The sequence below is a fragment of the Lytechinus variegatus genome, chromosome 1 (assembly GCF_018143015.1).
Source record: "Lytechinus variegatus isolate NC3 chromosome 1, Lvar_3.0, whole genome shotgun sequence".
NCBI lineage: Eukaryota > Metazoa > Echinodermata > Echinoidea > Temnopleuroida > Toxopneustidae > Lytechinus > Lytechinus variegatus.
This window is the reverse complement of record NC_054740.1, coordinates 9834612-9855301: the sequence shown is the minus strand read 5'-3', so window position 1 is coordinate 9855301 and position 20690 is coordinate 9834612. Positions and strand designations below refer to the sequence as shown.

At 36.1% G+C, this 20690-nt stretch overlaps 1 protein-coding gene across 4 annotated transcripts in view; it reads left to right on the top strand.

Moving 5' to 3' along the window:
* Positions 1 to 20690, top strand: part of LOC121424392 (neurofilament heavy polypeptide-like) — a 78053-nt gene that overhangs the window by 5661 nt on the left and 51702 nt on the right. For all 4 annotated transcript variants that reach the window (XM_041620101.1, XM_041620173.1, XM_041620248.1 and 1 more), the window contains exons 2-5: positions 7941 to 8240; positions 12434 to 12685; positions 14138 to 14279; positions 18169 to 18289. In XM_041620101.1, coding sequence (XP_041476035.1) covers positions 7941 to 8240; positions 12434 to 12685; positions 14138 to 14279; positions 18169 to 18289 — 815 coding nt within the window. The remainder of the gene's footprint in view (positions 1 to 7940; positions 8241 to 12433; positions 12686 to 14137; positions 14280 to 18168; positions 18290 to 20690) is intronic.

Here is a 20690-nt window from a genome sequence, read left to right as displayed (position 1 = left end):
ATTCATGAAACTTGGACATAATAGTAATCAAGTATCACTGAACATCCTGTGCAAGTTTCAGGTCACATGATCAAGGTCAAAGGTCATTTAGGGTCAATGAACTTTGGCCAAATGGGGGTATTTGTTGAATTTCCATCATAACTTTGAAAGTATGTTGGTCTAGTTCATAAAACTTGGACATAAGAGTAATCAAGTATCACTGAACATCCTGTGTGCATTTTGGTCACATGACCAAGGTCAAAGGTCAATGAACTTTGGCCATAGTGGGGGTATCTGTAGAACTACCATCATAACTTTGCAAGTTTATTGATCTGACTTTTGAAGCTTAGACATAAGAGTAATCAAGTATCACTAAATATCCTGTGCAAGTTTCAGGTCACATGATCAAGGTCAAAGGTCATGTGAGGTCAATGAACTTTGGCCACATTGGGGGTATTTGTTGTATTACCATCCTATCTCTACAGTGTATTGGTCTAGTTCATAAAACGTGGAAATAAGAGTAACCAAGTATCACTGAACATCTTGTGCGAGACATAGTAGTTTTCAAAGTCAGCACTGCTGCTATGTTGAATCGCGTGATGCAGGTGAGACGGCCAGAGGCATTCCACTTGTTGATAGTTGCTATGGTCTATAGAAATCAGATAATCAAAGTTTCAGTTTTTAATCATCTCAGACAAAGCTTGGGTCTAAAAACTCCTCATTTGTTATTGTTTAGAAGTAAATATTTACTGGAATCATTTTCTCATATTGGATGCAGCTTGGCCAGTGAATACATTTGTCATGAATTTGCAGTTTCTAGCAGCTCCACCACACATCACACTGCCTTAATCCTTCCTCGTTCTAATATCCACCCACGTCCAAATGTACCTGTCCATTAAAACATGCAGGTAAATCCATTTCTCAACATTCATGTTTATGGAGACATGTTGACACGTACAACATACCTTCCCCAAGAGCATCTGCGGCTCACAGATTAGCAGCCTCGAGCAAGCAAAGATTGGCTCAGAACTTTATCTAGATCTGAAGATATGGGGGGTGATAATCTGGCGACGTCTTAAGGTAGCATTTGGGAGGGATTGCCGCAAAGACGGGATGTGTCTAAAAATTGCACCAAAAGGCTCATCTGGGGTTTATAGATGCTTGATGAAGTTGGTGACTTGTCTTGGATACAAGGGTGTACATGGGTGTACATGTAGGATGTATGTTATGGAGGTACCTAGGGTGTTTAAATAGAGCAGGTGGATTTATTTAGGGGTTTCGGGGGTTACTTGCCAGGGATTCTGAGCAGCTTTATGATACATGATAGGATATTGCTCAAAAGGAAAAGGGGATCATGAGCTCTTGACTGGGAAAGACAAATATTTCATCCCTCATTACATTACATGCAGGACCTATAAAGTGGGAACTTCTATCATGCAACTGCTGCTTTCTTGTGGCATGGGAACATGTGTAGGTAGAGAGTATAATTCTCTTGCCATTCCAAGTGGTGTTAGATGATTGCCTGATATGGCAACAAAAACTATGATTAATAAAATTTTTCAATTTGAGTATGTCAGTTCTAGAGCTCATGAAGTGGTAATAATAAAAAAAATGTAATACATGTAATATGCCGTATATGATTAGTATGCTATGCAAACCTTTCACTCAAGTTACAGGGGTTACAGGGGTTACAGTATAAGTGAGTAAGTAAGTACATTTGTAAGTAAGAGAGAGAGAGAGATAGAGAAAAGAAAGAAGAGGAAGAACATGGAAAGGTGTGTACGTCTTGTCTCCTGATGAAGGATGTTGACTTTCCTGTATGATTCATTCAAAAAATTCTGTCTGGCCTGAGATTCACAACATTAGGGAACTTGATGAAATAAAAGAAATCTGTGATCCATGATTGAAAGGGCACGGGGTGAGGGGAGATTCAATACATAGGGAAATAAAAGAAACTTTAAAAAATGATGGGGTGGAGAGGGAGAGAGAGATTCATAATTTGGGGAAAATTTGGGGAATAAAATAATGGATGATTGAGAGGGAGGGAGATTGACAAATAGGTAAATTAATGAAATAAAGGAAATCCATGTTTGAGGAGAGGGAGGGGGGGGGGAGAAAGATTGGGCATACATGTATATGGGACACAATCCGGGCCTTAGATATTGGGGGTGGGGGATGGAATTGGATATTATCATTTTTCCATTTGATTCCTAGAAACATGATGTAATGACGTGTTGAATTCTTTCTTTTTTTGGGGGGGGATGCTGATGGTAAATGTGCCTAGTGAGTGTCAGTCACTGTTAGAATTTAAATTCAATGGTTTCTAAAAAAGAAAAATGCCTATCAACTACATAATTGGAGGCATAACACACCATAAGGGTCGTCTGCACCATCCCGAGTTTTCAAATTAGCACGCTATTTCTGATCCAGCATATTATCCCGATCTGAACTATCTCGAGATTATTTGTAAAGGAGACGCAATTATCGCGCTAGTTCGTAGGATTAATCTTGAGATTGCAATCCCAAGTCAACTTGGGATTATTTGCAAAATAACGTGCTATTTTATGAAGTATCTCGCTAATTCACAGGTGCAGACGCGCTCGGGATTATTTATTCACGGCATCAGACCATAATGCATTGATGCCTCGCTCAAGCAGGAATTGCTCTTCTTGCGATGGTGGAGACGGTTTCTTGAATCTCGAGATTAACCGCGAAGAGGGCCGATCGGGCTAAAATCTCGAGATTGAGCAAACTCGGGATGGTGCAGCACCCCCTATAGTCACTTCAAAATGGAATGGAGGACTATTGTGAATTGAACCGCAGCCTCCATAATACAATTCAGTACCCTACCTTTGTGTTCCCCCACAAAAACCACAATGTCTGGAAGATGGAGAAAATGTATTGCATACTTGACGATGATTTCCTGAGAGCAAAAACACCTTATTTTCATTTTCAGCTGCTTACATGTAAGTTTACTCCTGATGATATTGTTTGAAAATTGTTTTGTTTGGTAGGAATTTGTTTCTAGAAACGCAGAGTACATAGTGTAAAATCAAGGGTAAATATTCTGCATTTATTGTAGAGTGTTTTTAAGAGACTTCTAATAAAGTACATGTACATGTATTTATTTTTATTTCATCTTATTTCATTTCCATTATACTTGTAACAATAGTCAAATTCATTATATTCAAAATAATCATCATACAATATACAATATCGGATAAAAAAAACACACAAAAAAGCAAAGAACACCAGCTAATGCCTGGGGATTATCAAAAGAAATCAAGTTTCTTTTAAAAGACTCTCCTCATTAGCTGGTGCTAAAAAAAAAACACTAACATTGAAATACAGTTCAACAAATAAAAAATGAAAATGACATTTGAAGACATAATTTTCTGATGCAGGTTTAGAAGGAAAGAAAGAAAGAAAGAAAGAGGAAGAGAAGGAGAAAACAAGAAGGAAAGAAAGAAAACACAAACTGGATAAAGGTGAAAAAGGAGAAATTGTGAAAGCAAAGTAAGAAGAGAGGGTGTAGTAGAGTGAGATATAAATAGTGTAGAGGGGGTGGGGTGGCAGAATTGCTGATATGCATTTTTTTCTTAATCGATTGATGGCTAGAATGAATAAATTGCAATGTTTGAATTACAAAATTTTCAAAATGCCTTTTCGATTGGTGGCATGTTACATAGAGCCCTTGAAGAGCATTAAAGAATTATGTTGACATTTGATTCCAGGCACAGGTCTCTCTCAGCCTTAGGAATCGTTTCCCAGAAGTGGGCAAAGCTATGAAAGCAAGTATATTTCAAAGCATTCCATTGGGCAAATTCATAAGTTAATCATGATGTATCTAGTTTTCTTTTCTTTGGGCATGGTAGTGTATGTTGTGGCATACAAACAAAATAGCAATTTAATCATTAAAAGTAAATCAATCTATTGTATAATGGTGAGATGTTCAAAATTGTCAGACGTTCTGTGTATGTCAGATTTTTTGCATCATTGTATGAACATATGTTAAACTCTACATGTATATTTAAAAAATATGATTAATTATCATTGAAAATTAAAATTGATGTGAAGAATTGATTAGGCCTACATGTACATGTAAGAAACAAATTGTACAGTATTAACACAATCATAATTTTTTAATCTCAGTATGTCACAATAGAAATGTTGTCATTTGAACCCATGTATGTACACATTTGATTATTTCTACAGATAATTCATTATTTTGAATTATATTTTATATACTCTCACATGATTGAACCAGTCTTGTACAAGTTTCAGAATCAACAACATTTCCAGCCCACATGTAATACCCTGTTGTGTCAGAAATTTACTATTGTAATATTTTCTTTTCATGCTTGACTACAATCAAGAGCTTTGTTGACTTTATATTGTTTACAGATTATGATTCATTTCATTCAGCGAGAAGTTAATTATCATGCAGTGCAAAAGGTAGATGTTGAATTGTATTTATTGTTATTGATTGATAGTTTTTCATCAACATTTATTTCGATTGCCCGTCTGGTTGCGGCGGAGGTGAATATGCCCTCACACTATCCCGTAGATTTATTGATTTAAAACATAAATAAATTTTAACTGCTTATTGATTCTGTACACAATAATTTGTGGTCCCCTTTGAAACAATTATTTCAGCAAAATTTTACCTAATCCGCTGTGATCTTTAATGGGACACAAGTGAAGGAGATCATAGGTTCTAATAGATGAATTTGGTCTGCTTGGCATCTAAAGTAATTGGAAATAGCATTACATGTTGAACATTTTTATTTTTGTCTGTGACAAATACTTTTCTTTTTGCTGTTAAGATACTATACACACATGCTTTAGATTGATTAAAAAGCAATGTAAAGAAAGAAGCATTTTTTTATTTGAAATTTGAAGAAAAAGTTTTTAAAAAAGTTCTATATAATTTAAAATGAAGAATTGGTACTTTTTTATAATTTAGTTATGAACAATTGGTAGTTACTATTTTATACATTTCCAAAATGTGTTCGAGCTATGAAGAAGAAATTTTGATGCTGAGGTACTGCAAACATGAAATACCGGTATTTTAATTTTTCTTGTTCTTCAACAACATATTTCCAATTTCCTCTCTTTTATCACTGTACATGTATCTATAATTTAGCCATAGAAATCCATTGACCCATGCTGACATGGAAACACTTCATACGTTCTTTCTAAGCTTTGTCTTTCTGCCTGGATGAATATACAAGCATCATTCTTTGTGAATGAAGTCCTATCTTGCACTCTGCAAATCCGAAGGAGGATTAATATCATAACAGAGATCTCTCTCTGTACCTTTGTGTATGATGATTGTCTAACAAATTTCATCTGCTGCAAAATGTAGGAGCTGTAGCAGTAGGCCAACATGCATATTGTGCTGTAATTTGTACGTGGAGGTATTGTAATATTTTATTAACCTGGAAAACGGGAACAAATTGGCAGTGTTATTCTGATTAAAGCATTATGATTATTAGGTGATTTGACTTCAGCATTGTATTTTCTTATTCTACCTGGATGATTATGCACCTAAAGGTAATTGTCCCTTTTCTTCATTTTTCCTTGATAATTGTCTGCATTTAATTTTAATATTCATATTCTTCTTAAAATAACTAGTGTAATCTGTAAAGTAGGCCTAAAATATTTATTGTGTAGACCTGTTAAGGACATGGGCATTACATTATGCTGTCATTCAAATTGATAATGAAGAAAAAACATTTCTCCAGAAATCAGCTTTTTCTTTGTCTAAAATTTTATCATGCAGAGCCTATAGTTAATACATGTACATGTAGTACATGTAGGAGCCTTTTGTTTCAGTCTGTGAAGTAATTCATATAGACCTTTGAAGATTTGGTGAGGTAACAGTAATTACTTGAATATCATTAGCAGATATTTTCTACATCTGGAAAATATGAGATCTCCAGTGGGGAAGTCATGGTTGATGAAATTAGCAGTAGGTGAATACAGAAAATGTGGACAGAAAATATATAATACATTTTATAGCATGGAGAGGGTTGGAAATATTAAAAGAGACCTTTCTGGTTGTTCTGATATCTTTAATACATTATAAAAGCAATTGATGATTATTGCTGCTTGTATTCTTTTGCCAAGTATAGTACAGTATGTACTCTATTGTGTCCCATATATAATACAAATAGTGCATAATTTACATGTTTTGCACAATCTTGAAAATGTATTAAAAAGTAATATGATGAATCATGAAATATGTATCTAACCAAATGTATAGCCTATCTGTGTGACCTTCACACTTAAATATCTGCATGGATTTTATTAGTTGATATCCGATTACTGTATAAAAGTAATTAATCATACATTTCTCGACCAATATACAGTCTGATCAATTTGCCTGATGGAATATTACTAAATGAATCAATTATTGACATTGCATTGCAACAATTAAAGCTAATCTGACTTCATGAAAGTCAAACATTGTGGTGTGTTTGAAGTGGCTCTTGATTGGTATTTCTCAACCACAAAATTTACTTTATTTTGATGGGGTAAAATGGAAGCTTTGTCGATGAAAACACAATATGCGTTTCCGGGACATTGAATAATAATTGATGAGTCAGTTGTGAGTTAAAGGTTTTGGTTGGACGCAGGTGATATGAAGAAGTACACTTTTATTGGTTTATCTATAGAACTATTCAAATTCACTTGACTCAACCGCCATGATTTATTTTTGTTAATTGCATCACAATAGTTAGGATCTGCATGGTGGTTCATACATGTACAGAGGGATGGATGCCTCAAACTCCAACATGGGCAGATTATTTTTTTTGTGGATTAAAAGTGGGATCGGCGTAATGAATCCCTAACTTTGTAAAAAAAGAAAAGGTTTACTGCATGTTCATCAATGTGAAAGATAAATCTTGATTCTTTTGGAATATTGGGTGATCTTTCAAAGTATGTTGACCATTAATGTGCATACACTGTATCTTCATGAAATAAAACTGCAGTATTTTAGATCTATAGGAGGTAGATTAAAGGAATATTGCAAATGGATTTTGTCATTCATCATCATGAAAGTTCTTAATTTGAAAAGAAATATTTATTGTGCCCTCTTTTCTAGAAAGAAGACAGTGTCACACAGTGCGATTACAGTGTGTTTACTTTATAGTAAAGTATGCGAAAATGTTATAATAATAATATAGGGTATTTATATTGCGCACATATCCACCTTGTAAGGTGCTCAAGGCGCTCCTATATTACCCGGCTGAGCTAGGCGTTCATAGCACACACAGCTTTTTAAGGAATTATTTCCTACCGGTACCCATTTACCTCACCTGGGTTGAGTGCAGCACATTGTGGATCAGTTTCTTGCTGAAGGAAATTACGCCATGGCTGGGATTCGATCCCATGACCCTCCGTTTCAAAGTCCGAAGACTCATCCACTGGGCCACAACGCTCCACCAAGCGTTGGAGCAATATTCACACTGTTAAAATACTCAAAGATTTTTTCACACTTTGGAAATTACCTTGACAGTGTGACTGTTCTTCAAAGCATATTCACATGGATGATTGTGATTCACAATGTTGAAATGTTCAAATTTAACAGTGTGAAGTGATTTCATCATGTGTTCCACACTGTGAACACACTGTGGCACGTACAGTGGGACACTGTTTTTTTTACAGTAGGGCTGTTACTTTAAAGATGCGATGCAATCAGTTTTTAAACTGATAGCATAATAGTCTTTTGCTAACCATGTACAAAAAAAATAACATTTATTTGTAATTATGAACTGTATCTCTTTACCCCTCAGGTCTCACAAAGAAGAGCAGCAGAAAGTAATTGTTTCTTGTGCCCTGTTACAATAAAGATGCAATCATTTGTACTGTTGCAATTCTTCATAGCAAATCTTGTACTAAAAGTTATAATCAATTGTAATTATTGAGTGTATCTTTTTATGTTGCACCCTCAGGTCTCACAAAGAAAAAAAGCAGCAGAAAAGCACGCCATCACAGCACGGAAATAACAGAGGACCCTCACAGCCAACGGAGTGACACAGAGGGCTGCATCGATCCCAACGACGACAATATCGCCATCACAGAGGACCTCATTGATCCGGAATACATCATCGACCCTCCCGAAAACTGGCAGTTTGACATCAATGCCACGAGCGCCAAGGAGTTAGAACCGAACAGACGTCACGCAGGAGGAAGAAGATCTGCAAAGGAGGAGGATAGAAGACTCGAGGAAGAGGAGAGAGATTTCACAGAAGGTCAGTATTAAATAGAAAAGGGGAAAGGGGCTCCGTAAAGAATTTAAAGGAGGGAGGATAGGGTGAATGTATATAAAGTGATTTTTTCCTGCTGAAATTTGTTCTGACTGTAAGATAAAGAAAATTTCATGAGGAATAGAGATGACAAAGTGTTAGAACATGTGGCCACTTGTTAATACACTCTCCAACATGTGTGGTTTGTGTGGATCACTCATCTTGGCTCATTATCTTGAGGTGTTGGTGAATCTGACAGATCAACTCTTTCACAGCCATAAGGGCACAAGTCATCGGGCCGTTTGCTTTCATATGGTATTATGAATTTAAGCCCATGATCCCGTAAAAATACCATTCACATTGCCTCTGCACAGGGAACACTAGGGCCCTGTCTTACAAAGAGTTACGATTGAGCCAATCAATCGTTACTCTATGGAAATCCATCATTGTCTATTTTTTTTACAGGAAATGTGCAAAATGTCCTTTGTAAACAAAGGAGAACACACCAAACTGTCAAGAAATAAATTCATATCTAGAAAAAAAATTTGAGCAGACATGCATTGTATATATGTTGACTTTGCTGGCTTTTCATAGTTGCGATTGATCTGATCAATCGCAACTCTTTGTGAGACGGGACCCTGATTCCAGTAAGCAGTGACATGTTGACTATTGATTTCTGTCTTCCCACTAGACTTTGTACTGGGATCACCTGGTTCCAGTTTGCAATGGGTTAATCTTACCACCATAACATGCACAGGGTTTAAAGTAGTGTAAATCTATGTGAGGGTATGAGGAAGAATGACAGGAAGAAGATAGCTGGGCTTTCTACCAGAAGCCTGCTCTTGACGCCTCCATCGACATCCTTCAATCTCAATCAACCCACCCCTAATCCCATCTGAACCACCACTTTGACTTGCCACTCCGCCTGTCTGCCATGATTCACCGCTGAAGAACGATTCTGACCTCTGCCGTCGGAGCAGCGCCGGAAAGACTTTGGAGTTTGATATGGGAAAAATTGTCAAGTCCATGATTCCCTCGGGACGGAGACGTCTATAGCCTCGTTTACCACGATTCTCCCTCTTTTCACAGTTCTTCATCGGAGAGTTGAATATGTGCGATTTATCGCTTGATACTTTGAGCTGTTGCTAAGTCATCACTCCAAGGTAGAATCTGCTGAAGGCAAAATCACATCAACGCATATAGAGGGGGAGGTGGATCGGATATCAGATGGGTACATGAGTGCTCCATGGGGGTTAATATTGCGCCCTTCTTGTATTGTCTGATGCTCAAAGCCATTGGCATCATGTTCCAGGTGCTTCCCACTGAGCTCGTGAGCTAGGATGTCATTATGGTGATGAACCTTGGCTTGTAATGGCTGACTGAAAAGTGTGACTTATTATGAAAGTTGTTCTTATAGGTCATCTTTGTTGTGATGCTGTAAGCTGTGACATTGTATTTTCACACTATTCCAACTGAGATTTTGGTGATTTTTGTTACTGTGTATCTTTGCGATTTGTTATGAACTCATAGCGTTGAGACATGTATATTGAGATGTTCTATACCTACCTGAACCAGTGAATTTGAAAGTTGGAGGACAACATGAATGCTTCAAGAACTATGACTAAAGTGAATAAAGACTTGTGACCTTCTGCATTTAATGCTTAGCGTTTTGTTGATGTTTTGACTTGTTCCCTTCTTTCATTACCAGAAGATTTCATGCATAGCATCATGTTCTAATGCTGCCTGCCGAGTTGTTGAGACAGGTCACACTGAAGTTCATGTTTGACGAGTAACAACCACCTGTCAATATTATGATTTTCTCCCTTATTGTTTTACTGATACCTTCCTGTGGAATTGGTGAGACAGAATTTTATAGTGCCCTTCTCGTACTTATGCTTCAAGTTGATCTTCTTCACTGTACACGATGAACGATAAAGAGAGAGATGTTTATCATTATTGAGGAGTCGAACTTGGAAGTAACACTAAACTCTGAATATAATGACCTGCGTCCTTCTGATATCAGGGCTTGATGCAGTCAGTCTCATCGCTTAACACCTACATGTACGTGTACTTTTATCTGTCAAATGAAGAGATAGATGTTTATCACTGTACATGAATTTCATTGGAATTTGGAAGTGAATCGTATCGCCGAATCGTTGACTTGTGCCATTCGTGGAACTATGAACATCCATATTGTCATTGCATAACACTTACATGTAGCTTTCGAGTCAAAGAGACTTTCTTATTGTAAAGATGAATTTGGAAATGACTCTTATTTCTGATTGAAATAACTTGTGGCATTCTTCTATTCTTTAGCGGCAATGCTCGAGTTCATTGTCATAATACCTGCATGTAGATTTCCAGAGACAGATGTTCATAATTTCGTGTGAAGTTGAGTTCGGAAGTGACTCTTAACACTGAATATGACTTGCGCCCTTCTGGTTGAAGTCATCATCATATACAAGTACATACAATTGTACCTGCTGAATCAAAGCCAGATGTTTAAAGTGAAATTGAACTTAGGATATAACAACAAACTATAATACAGTTGTCTCTTGCTGGCGAGATTTGGAATTTAAAGCGGAATATCCTGCCTGGGCGACGACCTTCTGGTCAGAAGCAAAACAAAACCATGGATGTATTTGTGGTTGATGAAGGTGAGAATTCATGGGATTTACTAACATCTTGATTGTGATTCTTTGTCTTACTGGTTTGCTTTAATAGGATATTTATATTTATAATCTTTTAGCAGGAATTAATGTATTGCAAAGTCAGGAGAAAAGTGAGTCAGGAGGAAAGGAGAGCGTTACATGTAGGTGTTTGAAATGTTTTTCAACATTGGTCATGGGGATTTGCATCGCTACACTGTACAAAGCACTTGAGGAGTTTGGACTATTACTTTTGTTTTCCTAAATTTTATGTTGCAATGTTGGTATTAATATTGTCTGGTAACAGATACACATAATTCATAGGCATCCTCATATTGAAAATATTAATATAAAAACAAAATTGATTTGGTAAAAATAACACTCTGCACACACTATTAATGTTTGTAATTTCTTGCTGTAAAATTAAGAAGACATCATGAGGAAATTTGAGTGAGACATTGTTTGGCACTCTTAAAATCAGATCATATTTTATTGGCTCTTGTGTTTCTCGGCTCACCTCTGGCATTAGCTGATTACTGCCACGATTTAATCGCCATGGCAACAATCAACATGCGTACAGGTAGGGCAAGTTTGTAATGACTCTGGCAAGGATAGTGTTACAGTATTATTATCTCGGCAAGAATGAAAATAGCATACTCTGTTTCTCATCAATACGGTTTGTTCATAACGATGATATCACGTTTTTAACCTGGACATCCTGCTAAATTCTCTTGTTCCCATGACATTTGTAGCTCATTTTATTTTGATTTGAAATTCATACATCAATTTCAAACAAAAGAAATGTACAATGTACATGTAGCGTAGTATGATATACATGTACAGAACAAATGACAAATGTACATCCATCAAAGATTGTTATTAACTAGCAATCCCACATGTTTGCATGAACTGGCTTCTGCTGTCTGTCAATTTGGTTAAAAAATTTTTTTATGTAGCTTAACCCTCTCTATCTCTCTTTACCCTTTCCCCTCCACTCCCCCCCCCCCCTCTCAAACATAATACTCCTCTTCCCTTCTTCCCCCTCTCTCTTTCTCAATCAGTACTCCATGCTGTCTGTTTTTGATGCACCACCTCTCCCAATTCATTCCCCATGCACTCTTTTAATATCTTGCCAATTCAAAGTCATGATATGACGTCAAACTCAAGGATCTATTTGGAGATTGCCATTTGGAGTTTGCATTCTTGTGATTGTTATCTTAACTTGGATAGTTTGATTCTACTCCAGGATGGCTATGTTGACATACAAAATATCGTAGATCCATGGTATCATGAAGAAAATGTATACTGTACAGTACCATGTAGGCATTAAAATTAGAGTAAAAATAGAATGTCATTTTGATATTTAATAATAAAGGGTTTTTAATTCTATAGGCAATTTAGGATTTTTTGTTTTTCTTTCCATTTGTGTTATTTATTTGTTTTCTGAAAAGATCTTTGTGATAGTTTTATCAGATTCTGTCAGAATTCAATATTGAGACAAGATTTTGAATTTAGGTTTAAATCTAAACCATTTTGCATATCATAATGTAGTTATCCTACCACCCAACAAGATGTCGGTGGCTGTTCAGGTGGTGAATGGCAGAGAGCAAAGCACGGAGGAGGAGGAGCTACAGGAAGCTGGGGGCGGAGCTCTGGAGGCTGAGGGCGGGGCTCAGGAAGCCGAAAGAGGAGCAACTATGGAAGAAGCAGAGGGCGGGGCAGAGGCCATGGAGGATGATATGGTGATAGTACCGAGAATTCCTAGGGAAGATGTACTGAGTGATAGTGAGCTTGACCAGTCAGGTATGATGGGACTCCCCCCCAAAAAAAAAAAAAAAATTGAATCACCAAATAAATGAATGGATGGATGGATATATAAATAGATAGATGGGTGAATAGATGGATTGATAGATTGATGGACATTCACACAGTCAAACAATAAATAAATAAATAGATTAACAATGATAAAAAAATAGAGAAATAAATTAGGGGTAAATGAATGAATGAATGAATAAATAAATAGATATGAATAAACTTCTTTCTTCTAAGATGTGAAAAAAAAATAGTAAATGATACAATGTAGACAAAGTTTCTTCCTTGGATCCAACTACTTTTCCCTGGTTTTCTAGTGAGAACCTAATCTGAGGGTAGGATTGATGAGCTTGGCTTGCCCTGTTTTCACATTCTGAGTGGGGGAATTCTCTTTGCTGCCCTGGTAATTCCCCCTCCAATCTTGACATTAGAACAGTGGGTTTTTAAAATCAAATTTTGAGGAGATACATGTAGTGTAATTTTGGGTGTGGAATCCATGGGACTCTTGTTTTCTTTTGAGTTTGAACACCCCAATGGTGGTACAGGAAAGATGTGCCTTCAATGAGAGCCCTCTCCCATCTTATCTCAGTAGGGTTTTGGAATAAATTTGGAGGAGAGAGCGGATCCTCCAGTGTGGGATTCATGGGGCACAGCTGTTTTCCAGTTTGTAGTACATGGTATGCAGGGGCAGATCCAATATTTTCCAAAAGGGGGGCACATTTTCCCCCAAGGAAAAAATTTGACAAGCAAAAAAAAAAAGATGTCCTCACTTTTGAAAGGGAGGGGGGGCACACTTGTATTTTAACAGCATTTTTACATTACAAATTTTAATTGTACCGCTCTAATGGGGGGGGGGGCTCAAGCCAGCTATGCCCCCCCCCCCAAAATTTGATGGCCCAGAACTGCCCCGTCTGCCCGTCTTACAAAGAGTTACAATTGATCCAATTAGTCGTAACTATGGAAAACCTTTCAGTGTCATTATTTTTTCTACAGGAAATTTGCAAATTGTTTTTTGTAAACAAAGGAGAACACACCAAATTGTCAAGTAATCAATGAATTTATGGATATACTTTCATATCTAGATTTTTTTTTGGAAAAAACCTGCATTTAATATGTTGACTTTGCTGGCTTTCCATAGTTACAATTGATTGGATCAACCACAACTCTGTCACCTGGTCATTAAAGAAAAAGGTTTCATTATTTATTTTTCTGTACAGTCCTACATCTATTTAAAAGAGTTGCAATAAAGTGTGCAATACTAAGGGAAGCAAGCCATATTTTGGTAAAAAAATTATAATATCAGTATTTTCAAAGATACATTTGTACAAGTGCACTGTTTAAGACAATTCTACGTGTAGTTCTTAACAAGATGGGAAACTACATGTATGCAGAATAGAATGTTAAGTTAAAATATGATCTATATTTGTAATGAAATGTTCACAGGTGCACCAAAGAAGAAGAAGTTCAAGGCATGGAAGTCGATAAAGAAGATTTTCAAGAAGAAGAAAAGTTCGAAAGGATCGGAAGGAGACTCCGCCCCAAACAAGAGCAAATCAAAGTCAACAAGTGAACTAGAAAGAGGAGGGTAAGATATCCAGGTTTAAAAAAACTGAGTAATTGATTTTAGAACCATGTTTTAATGATTGATTGCATTGAGATCAATGTACAATCAATTGTTAAAATCAATCTGTAGTTCAGTTGCTTAGTTTTGTGTAACACGACCCTTTATTAATTCATTAATCATACAAAGAATAAAACAGAGGCATGAAATATTCTGATTACTTCAGCAGTAATATCTATGAGTTATGGTAAAGCGTTCAACCTGACTTTATACCTGTATAATGGTGCTTTTTAATAGAAAACCATTTTAGTTTTGAAGGCTGTCCTTGTATAGTTCGAAACTACAATATATTTTTTCTTTTTGTAATTTGCTCTGAAGCGCCTTGAAAATCTAAGTAAGATGGAAAGTGTGCTATACAAATTCTATGTATTATTATTATTATCAATATGAAGAGAAAATACATGCAAACACACATTTACAGCATGAGTACATACAATTCATGGCATCATCCTAACACATTCAGACCAAAATGTAACTTTACAAAGAGGAGGGTGATTTATGACTGAAGGATTTTGCCTCAAAAGTAATTTGAAAATGAAAGAAATTAACAAAAATCGGTATTGGAAAAGAAGAAAAGAAATTAACAAAAATTGGGATTGAAAAAAAAGATAAATTAACAAATAGTTTGAATTTGAATATAACAAAGTTTTTTTTTTTAATGGCAGACAGCAATTCATCAAAAGTGCACCAAAAGTCACTCTCTGTGAAGAAAAGTGCACATGCACTCCTGTGGGCATGAAACCGAACATGAATGTTGCAAGCATGAGATCATGACATTTAGAATTAAATGTAATTAAGTCGCTTTTCCTTCACCCCCCGTGAGTTTATCATCCTGATAAAGTGCACGATATCTGAGATCATGTGACTAGATATCAGATCATGTGTACATCAGATGTGGAATGATATTACGATTGCAGACACCTGATAAAACAGGTGGAATGCAGAGCTAATTTCACTCACAGTGTTACTTGAGTACATTTCTATATTCATGAAATGATATATCGATTTCCAGGCATTTGCTGCTCAAAATAACAGAACAATTTGAATTTGATTTTCTTCAGCTGCTATCGAAAAGTCCATCTTAAACGTATGTTTCAATATTCACCGATTGCTGTAGAATATGTTATCACTACATGTGTCTGCACAATGTTTCCAGACAATTACCATGTTTACACGCTGCATTGGCTCGCAGTTCAGAACCGCGAGCCGATGCAGAATTTTTTTTTGTTGCGTGTAAACGCGATTAACTTGCATCGACTCTCGGTGCAGAATCAGCAATTTTGCACCGCTAGCTGATGCAGAATCAGTTTTTTTTTACGTGTAAACAGAAAGCCGATTCTGCATCGGCAATTGACACGCACTTCATTTAACTTTACCATTATGACGTACTTGTAAGCGCACGGAACCAGCGTTGTCTTTATGATGACGTATATTGTTGGTGCACAGATCATTTCAGGTATTTGCATCGCAAGCTGTGACAGCGTGTAAACGCGGTGCAAGATAAACTAAAAGCCGATTCTGCATCGGCTTTTGGTTCTAAACCAAAAGCCAATGCACGTGTAAGCACGGTACATGTCTGATAAGGACATAGACATACACTGCATGTGTACATAGTGTTTCTCTCTGTTTTCTATGATGAGTGTGGTTCAGTATGTATACATGTAGTCGAGATTCTAGAGACCTGAATTTGATCTTGGATTCTTTTTTTTTCAATCGCAAATGAACTGTTTGGAATCACTGAATGAATTGTCATTCTACAGTTCAATTATTCGGTGTACTTTCCCTATGCTACATTCACACCAGGGGAACTGACTCCAGACTGATCTTGTCTGAATACATTACTTTTTTCTACTGGCCTGACCTGATCATGTCGAAACAGTAGATTTCCATTTTTCCATTTTTTAACTGGTTTGAACATAAAATGTACTGGTCCCCAAAGATAAAGAAAAAATAAAAAGGCTTGAGTTTATTTTGCTGGCTTTTATTGCTTATTGTTACCCCCCCCCAAAAAAAAAAAAACAGAACACAAACACAACATAATAAAAGGGTCATTTTTTGAGATGCCAGTGCCATTTTATAATTTACAAAAGAGAAGAAAATATCATTATCAGTTTGATATATTTTTTATTGGTCATACAAGACCAGTAAATCTGGCTATTTCTAAAAAGCAACTGGCCCAAGAGCAAATGTTTCTGGTCTGGGACTGTTGGACCGGTACCAGTGTCACGTGTTGTATACCCAATGATGTACCATTCTCTTTGTACAGTACATGTATACGTTTTTGTTTGTGTGACTATATTATTGAATAGGAAGCTTCAAATGAACGCAAGCAAAGATAGACTCTGGTACTTGCAATTACGTCATATAAAATGTTCACAGAATTGAAGAACAGTTTCCCAGAATTATATAACAACTATAAAATAAATGATATTAGCCAAACAATTTTTCTGGAAAATGTATAGCTACAGATTAATGAGCAAATGAAGATCAGAAGATAACTAAAGAATGCTGATCCATTTATAAGTGTGGTCACATATACTATTATCATTGATAGCTACACCAGGAAAAGGATACAGAAATGAAATGTATATCAATTTCCAGCAAGTGTTAATTATTTTGATAATTATCCTTTGTTGTTATAAATAAGCATTTTTGGCGTATGATAGTCACTTTAGGATTGCTTCCAACCATTTCATATCAAGAACATAACTCGAAGTTAGCTTTGAATTAAATGTAAAAAAATTAGATATTTCAATTCTCAATTCCAAATATATTGTATGTTTACAAATCTACTGTATCACTTTATTTATCATGAAATATATGCACATTGTTCATGTATTCACTTTCACTGGCATGCTTTGAAAATCTTTGGATCTTAAAGTACCAGATGCATGTAGCTTGAGACCACAGTGCTTAACTGTTTGAAGGAAAGGCTTGGTTATATTTATAAAACAGTAAAACAATTGAGCGACACTCCTTCCCCTTCAAAATCTTTATAAAGTAGGTGTGTAGGAGGATGTGGTCGTTAATAGAGATATGATGATGCTTGAATTCTGGCATTCCAGCTGAGCTAATAATCGCAGCTCGGGAACATTAATAGTTGATACCCCGCAAAATTCACGTAGTTGGTTATCCATGCCAGATTAGTGACGTTTATTAATTACGGTGTGACATCATTAGGGCGAGAATTGGGGATATTTTGAGGGGACGATGTTGGCTTGATTAGCTGTCATCCGTAGATGTAATCTGCCCTTCCCTTTTCCCACCCATCCTATTTTATGTGAGTAGCACATACCACCCATTTATGCTCTAATAAAATGGTGAATACATGTATATTCAAAATTAGTATTCTAAGATAGTAATATGTACTCGATTTTATTTCAGCTGACAGAGTACTTTTTTGTATGTTCACAGTACAATTATAGGTCAACATACACAGTACAAAAGAATTGAAAGGGCCAACTTAAGTAAATTTTGTAGGGTTTAGGTCCTTTTTGTACAAGGTAATAATATATTACTGGTATATGAATTGTTATTTATGAGAGAAAAACACAACAATACTAATAATTGAAGAATTTTAATATAAAATTATTAAAAGCACTGATAATGATAAACTTGTAAATAAACAAAGTACACAAACATCAAAGTATATCATGTATACATGGACATTTTTGTGGTTAGATTAAATGCAAATTAAAAAACAAAAACCTTGCATTGTTGTTTTTTTGTTCATAACTTTTTTTATTGGTATATGATTTGTCAATTTCACTTTGGGCTCCAGTCTGGGTCTATAAATGTAATAAAGGAAATATTGCAATCATTTCATTGAATTACATTTCTCCTTTTTGCATAGGGATGAGGATGGCGAGCTGAACAAGAGAATCAGCATGTCAGAAGACAGTGTGTTCACACCAGACAAACCAGCTTCAGCCAAAGATAGGAACTCCTATTCACTCAACACATCAAACCTGGCAGTAAGAACACTATATACTAAACCTATACTGAGAATGAAAACAAAAATGTCTCTGAAAGTATGAAAGCAAAATATAGCCAGCTGAGTGTCTTGTTTGTAGGAAGTCGACTTGTGTCATAAGATTGGCTTCCAATAGAAAGGAGAGACTTATTATGTTCAGCTACAGATTTTGTGGCATTAAATGGTTTTGGTAATGAGGCTTGTGAAACAGACACCCTAAGCTTTTTCTCCTTTCCACATGTAAGGTGTATCTCAGAGTTTGCGATCTGTTTTATTTTTGTGCTGTGACGAATTGTGATTAATCTGAGAAGATTTATTTGGCACTTCATACACTGGGTGATGATGTCTTTAAGCACTTTACAATGCGTCTGCCTAAATATCAGTTTCTGGGTTGCTGTAATACTAAATCAGTTATCAGACTGATCTAAGACTATATATTTATCAGAGTACATAAAATCCTAGATAATATGTTTAAAAAAAAAGATTTCTCAAATATGGTCTTGATTATTTATTTCTTTGGTCCCTATCAACAAGGATTAAATGATATTTGAAGAATAAATCATATGTTGATGAAGATATGTATAATTGTTTTCTCCTATTTCATTCCCCTTTTTTACAGTAGGAGATATAATTAATCAAATAAAACAAGTATTTGATGCGTGTTCATGCAACTTCTCTCAGAAATCTTCATGATTTCAATATGCTATTCCTTGGTGATCCTCCACTCTTACCACTGGCAGCTTTTCAAATGGCAACGAACTTGAATGAAGTTTGAATATGACCGCATCCTTGTTATCCAGATATTGTGGTGAGATTCTGTGGAGGTTCCATTGAGCAGCCTCACTCTTTCTGACTTATCCAGGATTAAGGCTTCCATTGAGATGGGTAGCGCGACTCTCACGCTAACATCCATATTGCTAGGAAATGCGAGTGATGGATTTCTCTTTCTGCAAGTCATTTCCTGTCTGTTTTTTTTAAATAAAATAAGTCAATTGAGATATCTCTCTATAAACCACTTATATTCATAGGAAAACCTTTTTCCATTACCATGGATGTCCTGGAATAGCAAGAAAGTGATATTTTGGGGGGTGGAAAATGGGCTATGGTCAACATAAAGAAAAAAACAAACATATTTACTGTTTACATGAAACAATATAGGGGGGTAATCAGAAATTGGTGTAACAAAAATTGGTGTAACAAACAAAAAAAATGCAAATCCTGCTTGTCAAAAATTCTCGAGAAATTCGTAAAGAAACTAATTTTTGAAAAAAAAACACCCACAAAATCCTGTATCATACTTCTTACAGAATATGTAAATACATCAAAATTTGTCATTTTTAAGAACACAAACATTGTCAGAATAATGGACACAACCATTCTTTCCAGTTAATCTGAGACTCACACGAATTTCAGAAATGTCACTTCACTGAGTTTTACCTGAAAAAAGGGTATAGAAAAAGAGATCTTTTGTGTTGTAATGAAAATATTGCTCATAAATTCACAACATTTTAGATTCATGAATACACTATGAGATTAATGCTTGCAACAAAATTTTAGATTCATGAATACACTATGAGATTAATGCTTGCAACAAAATCTGTTGCTGAACATTGCGTGAACACATTTTGAGGCTTTATTCATCAATTACCTTCTCTCCACCACTGCAACAGAGCTCATTTTAATGAAGGAAATCCCAAATTTTGCCCCCTTTCTTCCCACCATGATCACTTCACATTGCCTTCAAAAGGGAAGCTTCTTTATATTCTCCAGTGAAAAATATGGGTCAAAGCCTGAACTGATTATGCGTCTTGTTCCGTAATTTGTTGCATTGAATTAGAGATTCTCTCGTCAGCGGACTCCAGGTCAGCTGTTGTGGGGAGACCTTGCCAAGCGCTCAGCTCTGACTCAGCCCAGGAGATTATCAAGGAAGGGTCGACGTGAGAGTGGTCTGCTTGGCGTGAGGAATTAAGATGTGGAAGTCGCCTAGTAGGCGTAGGAATGCTTTTATTTCCCTTTTCATGGTTAGAAAGATGAGGTCATTTCTCTAACTATAATAATAATGGTTACATGTACATTTATACAGCGCTTCTTACATGTACTTTGGTTTCCAAGCGCTTTACATTGTAATTATTATTACCCTAGTCATAGGATCCATCACTGTTCCACACATAAAGTGCACCATCTCCACTCCCTGGGGAGTATCCTGGCCAGGCAACCATTTATCAGTGCACAAATGCCAGTCTAATCACATTGACTTTTACCAATTTAACACCTCACCTGGATGGAGAGTGACAAGTGCCTTGCCTAAGGACATATTAAGCACCGGATGGAATATAAACCCTTGACCCTTGGTTTAAGAGTCAAGTGACTCTGAGGTCATTTCTCTGATCAATGCTTTACCT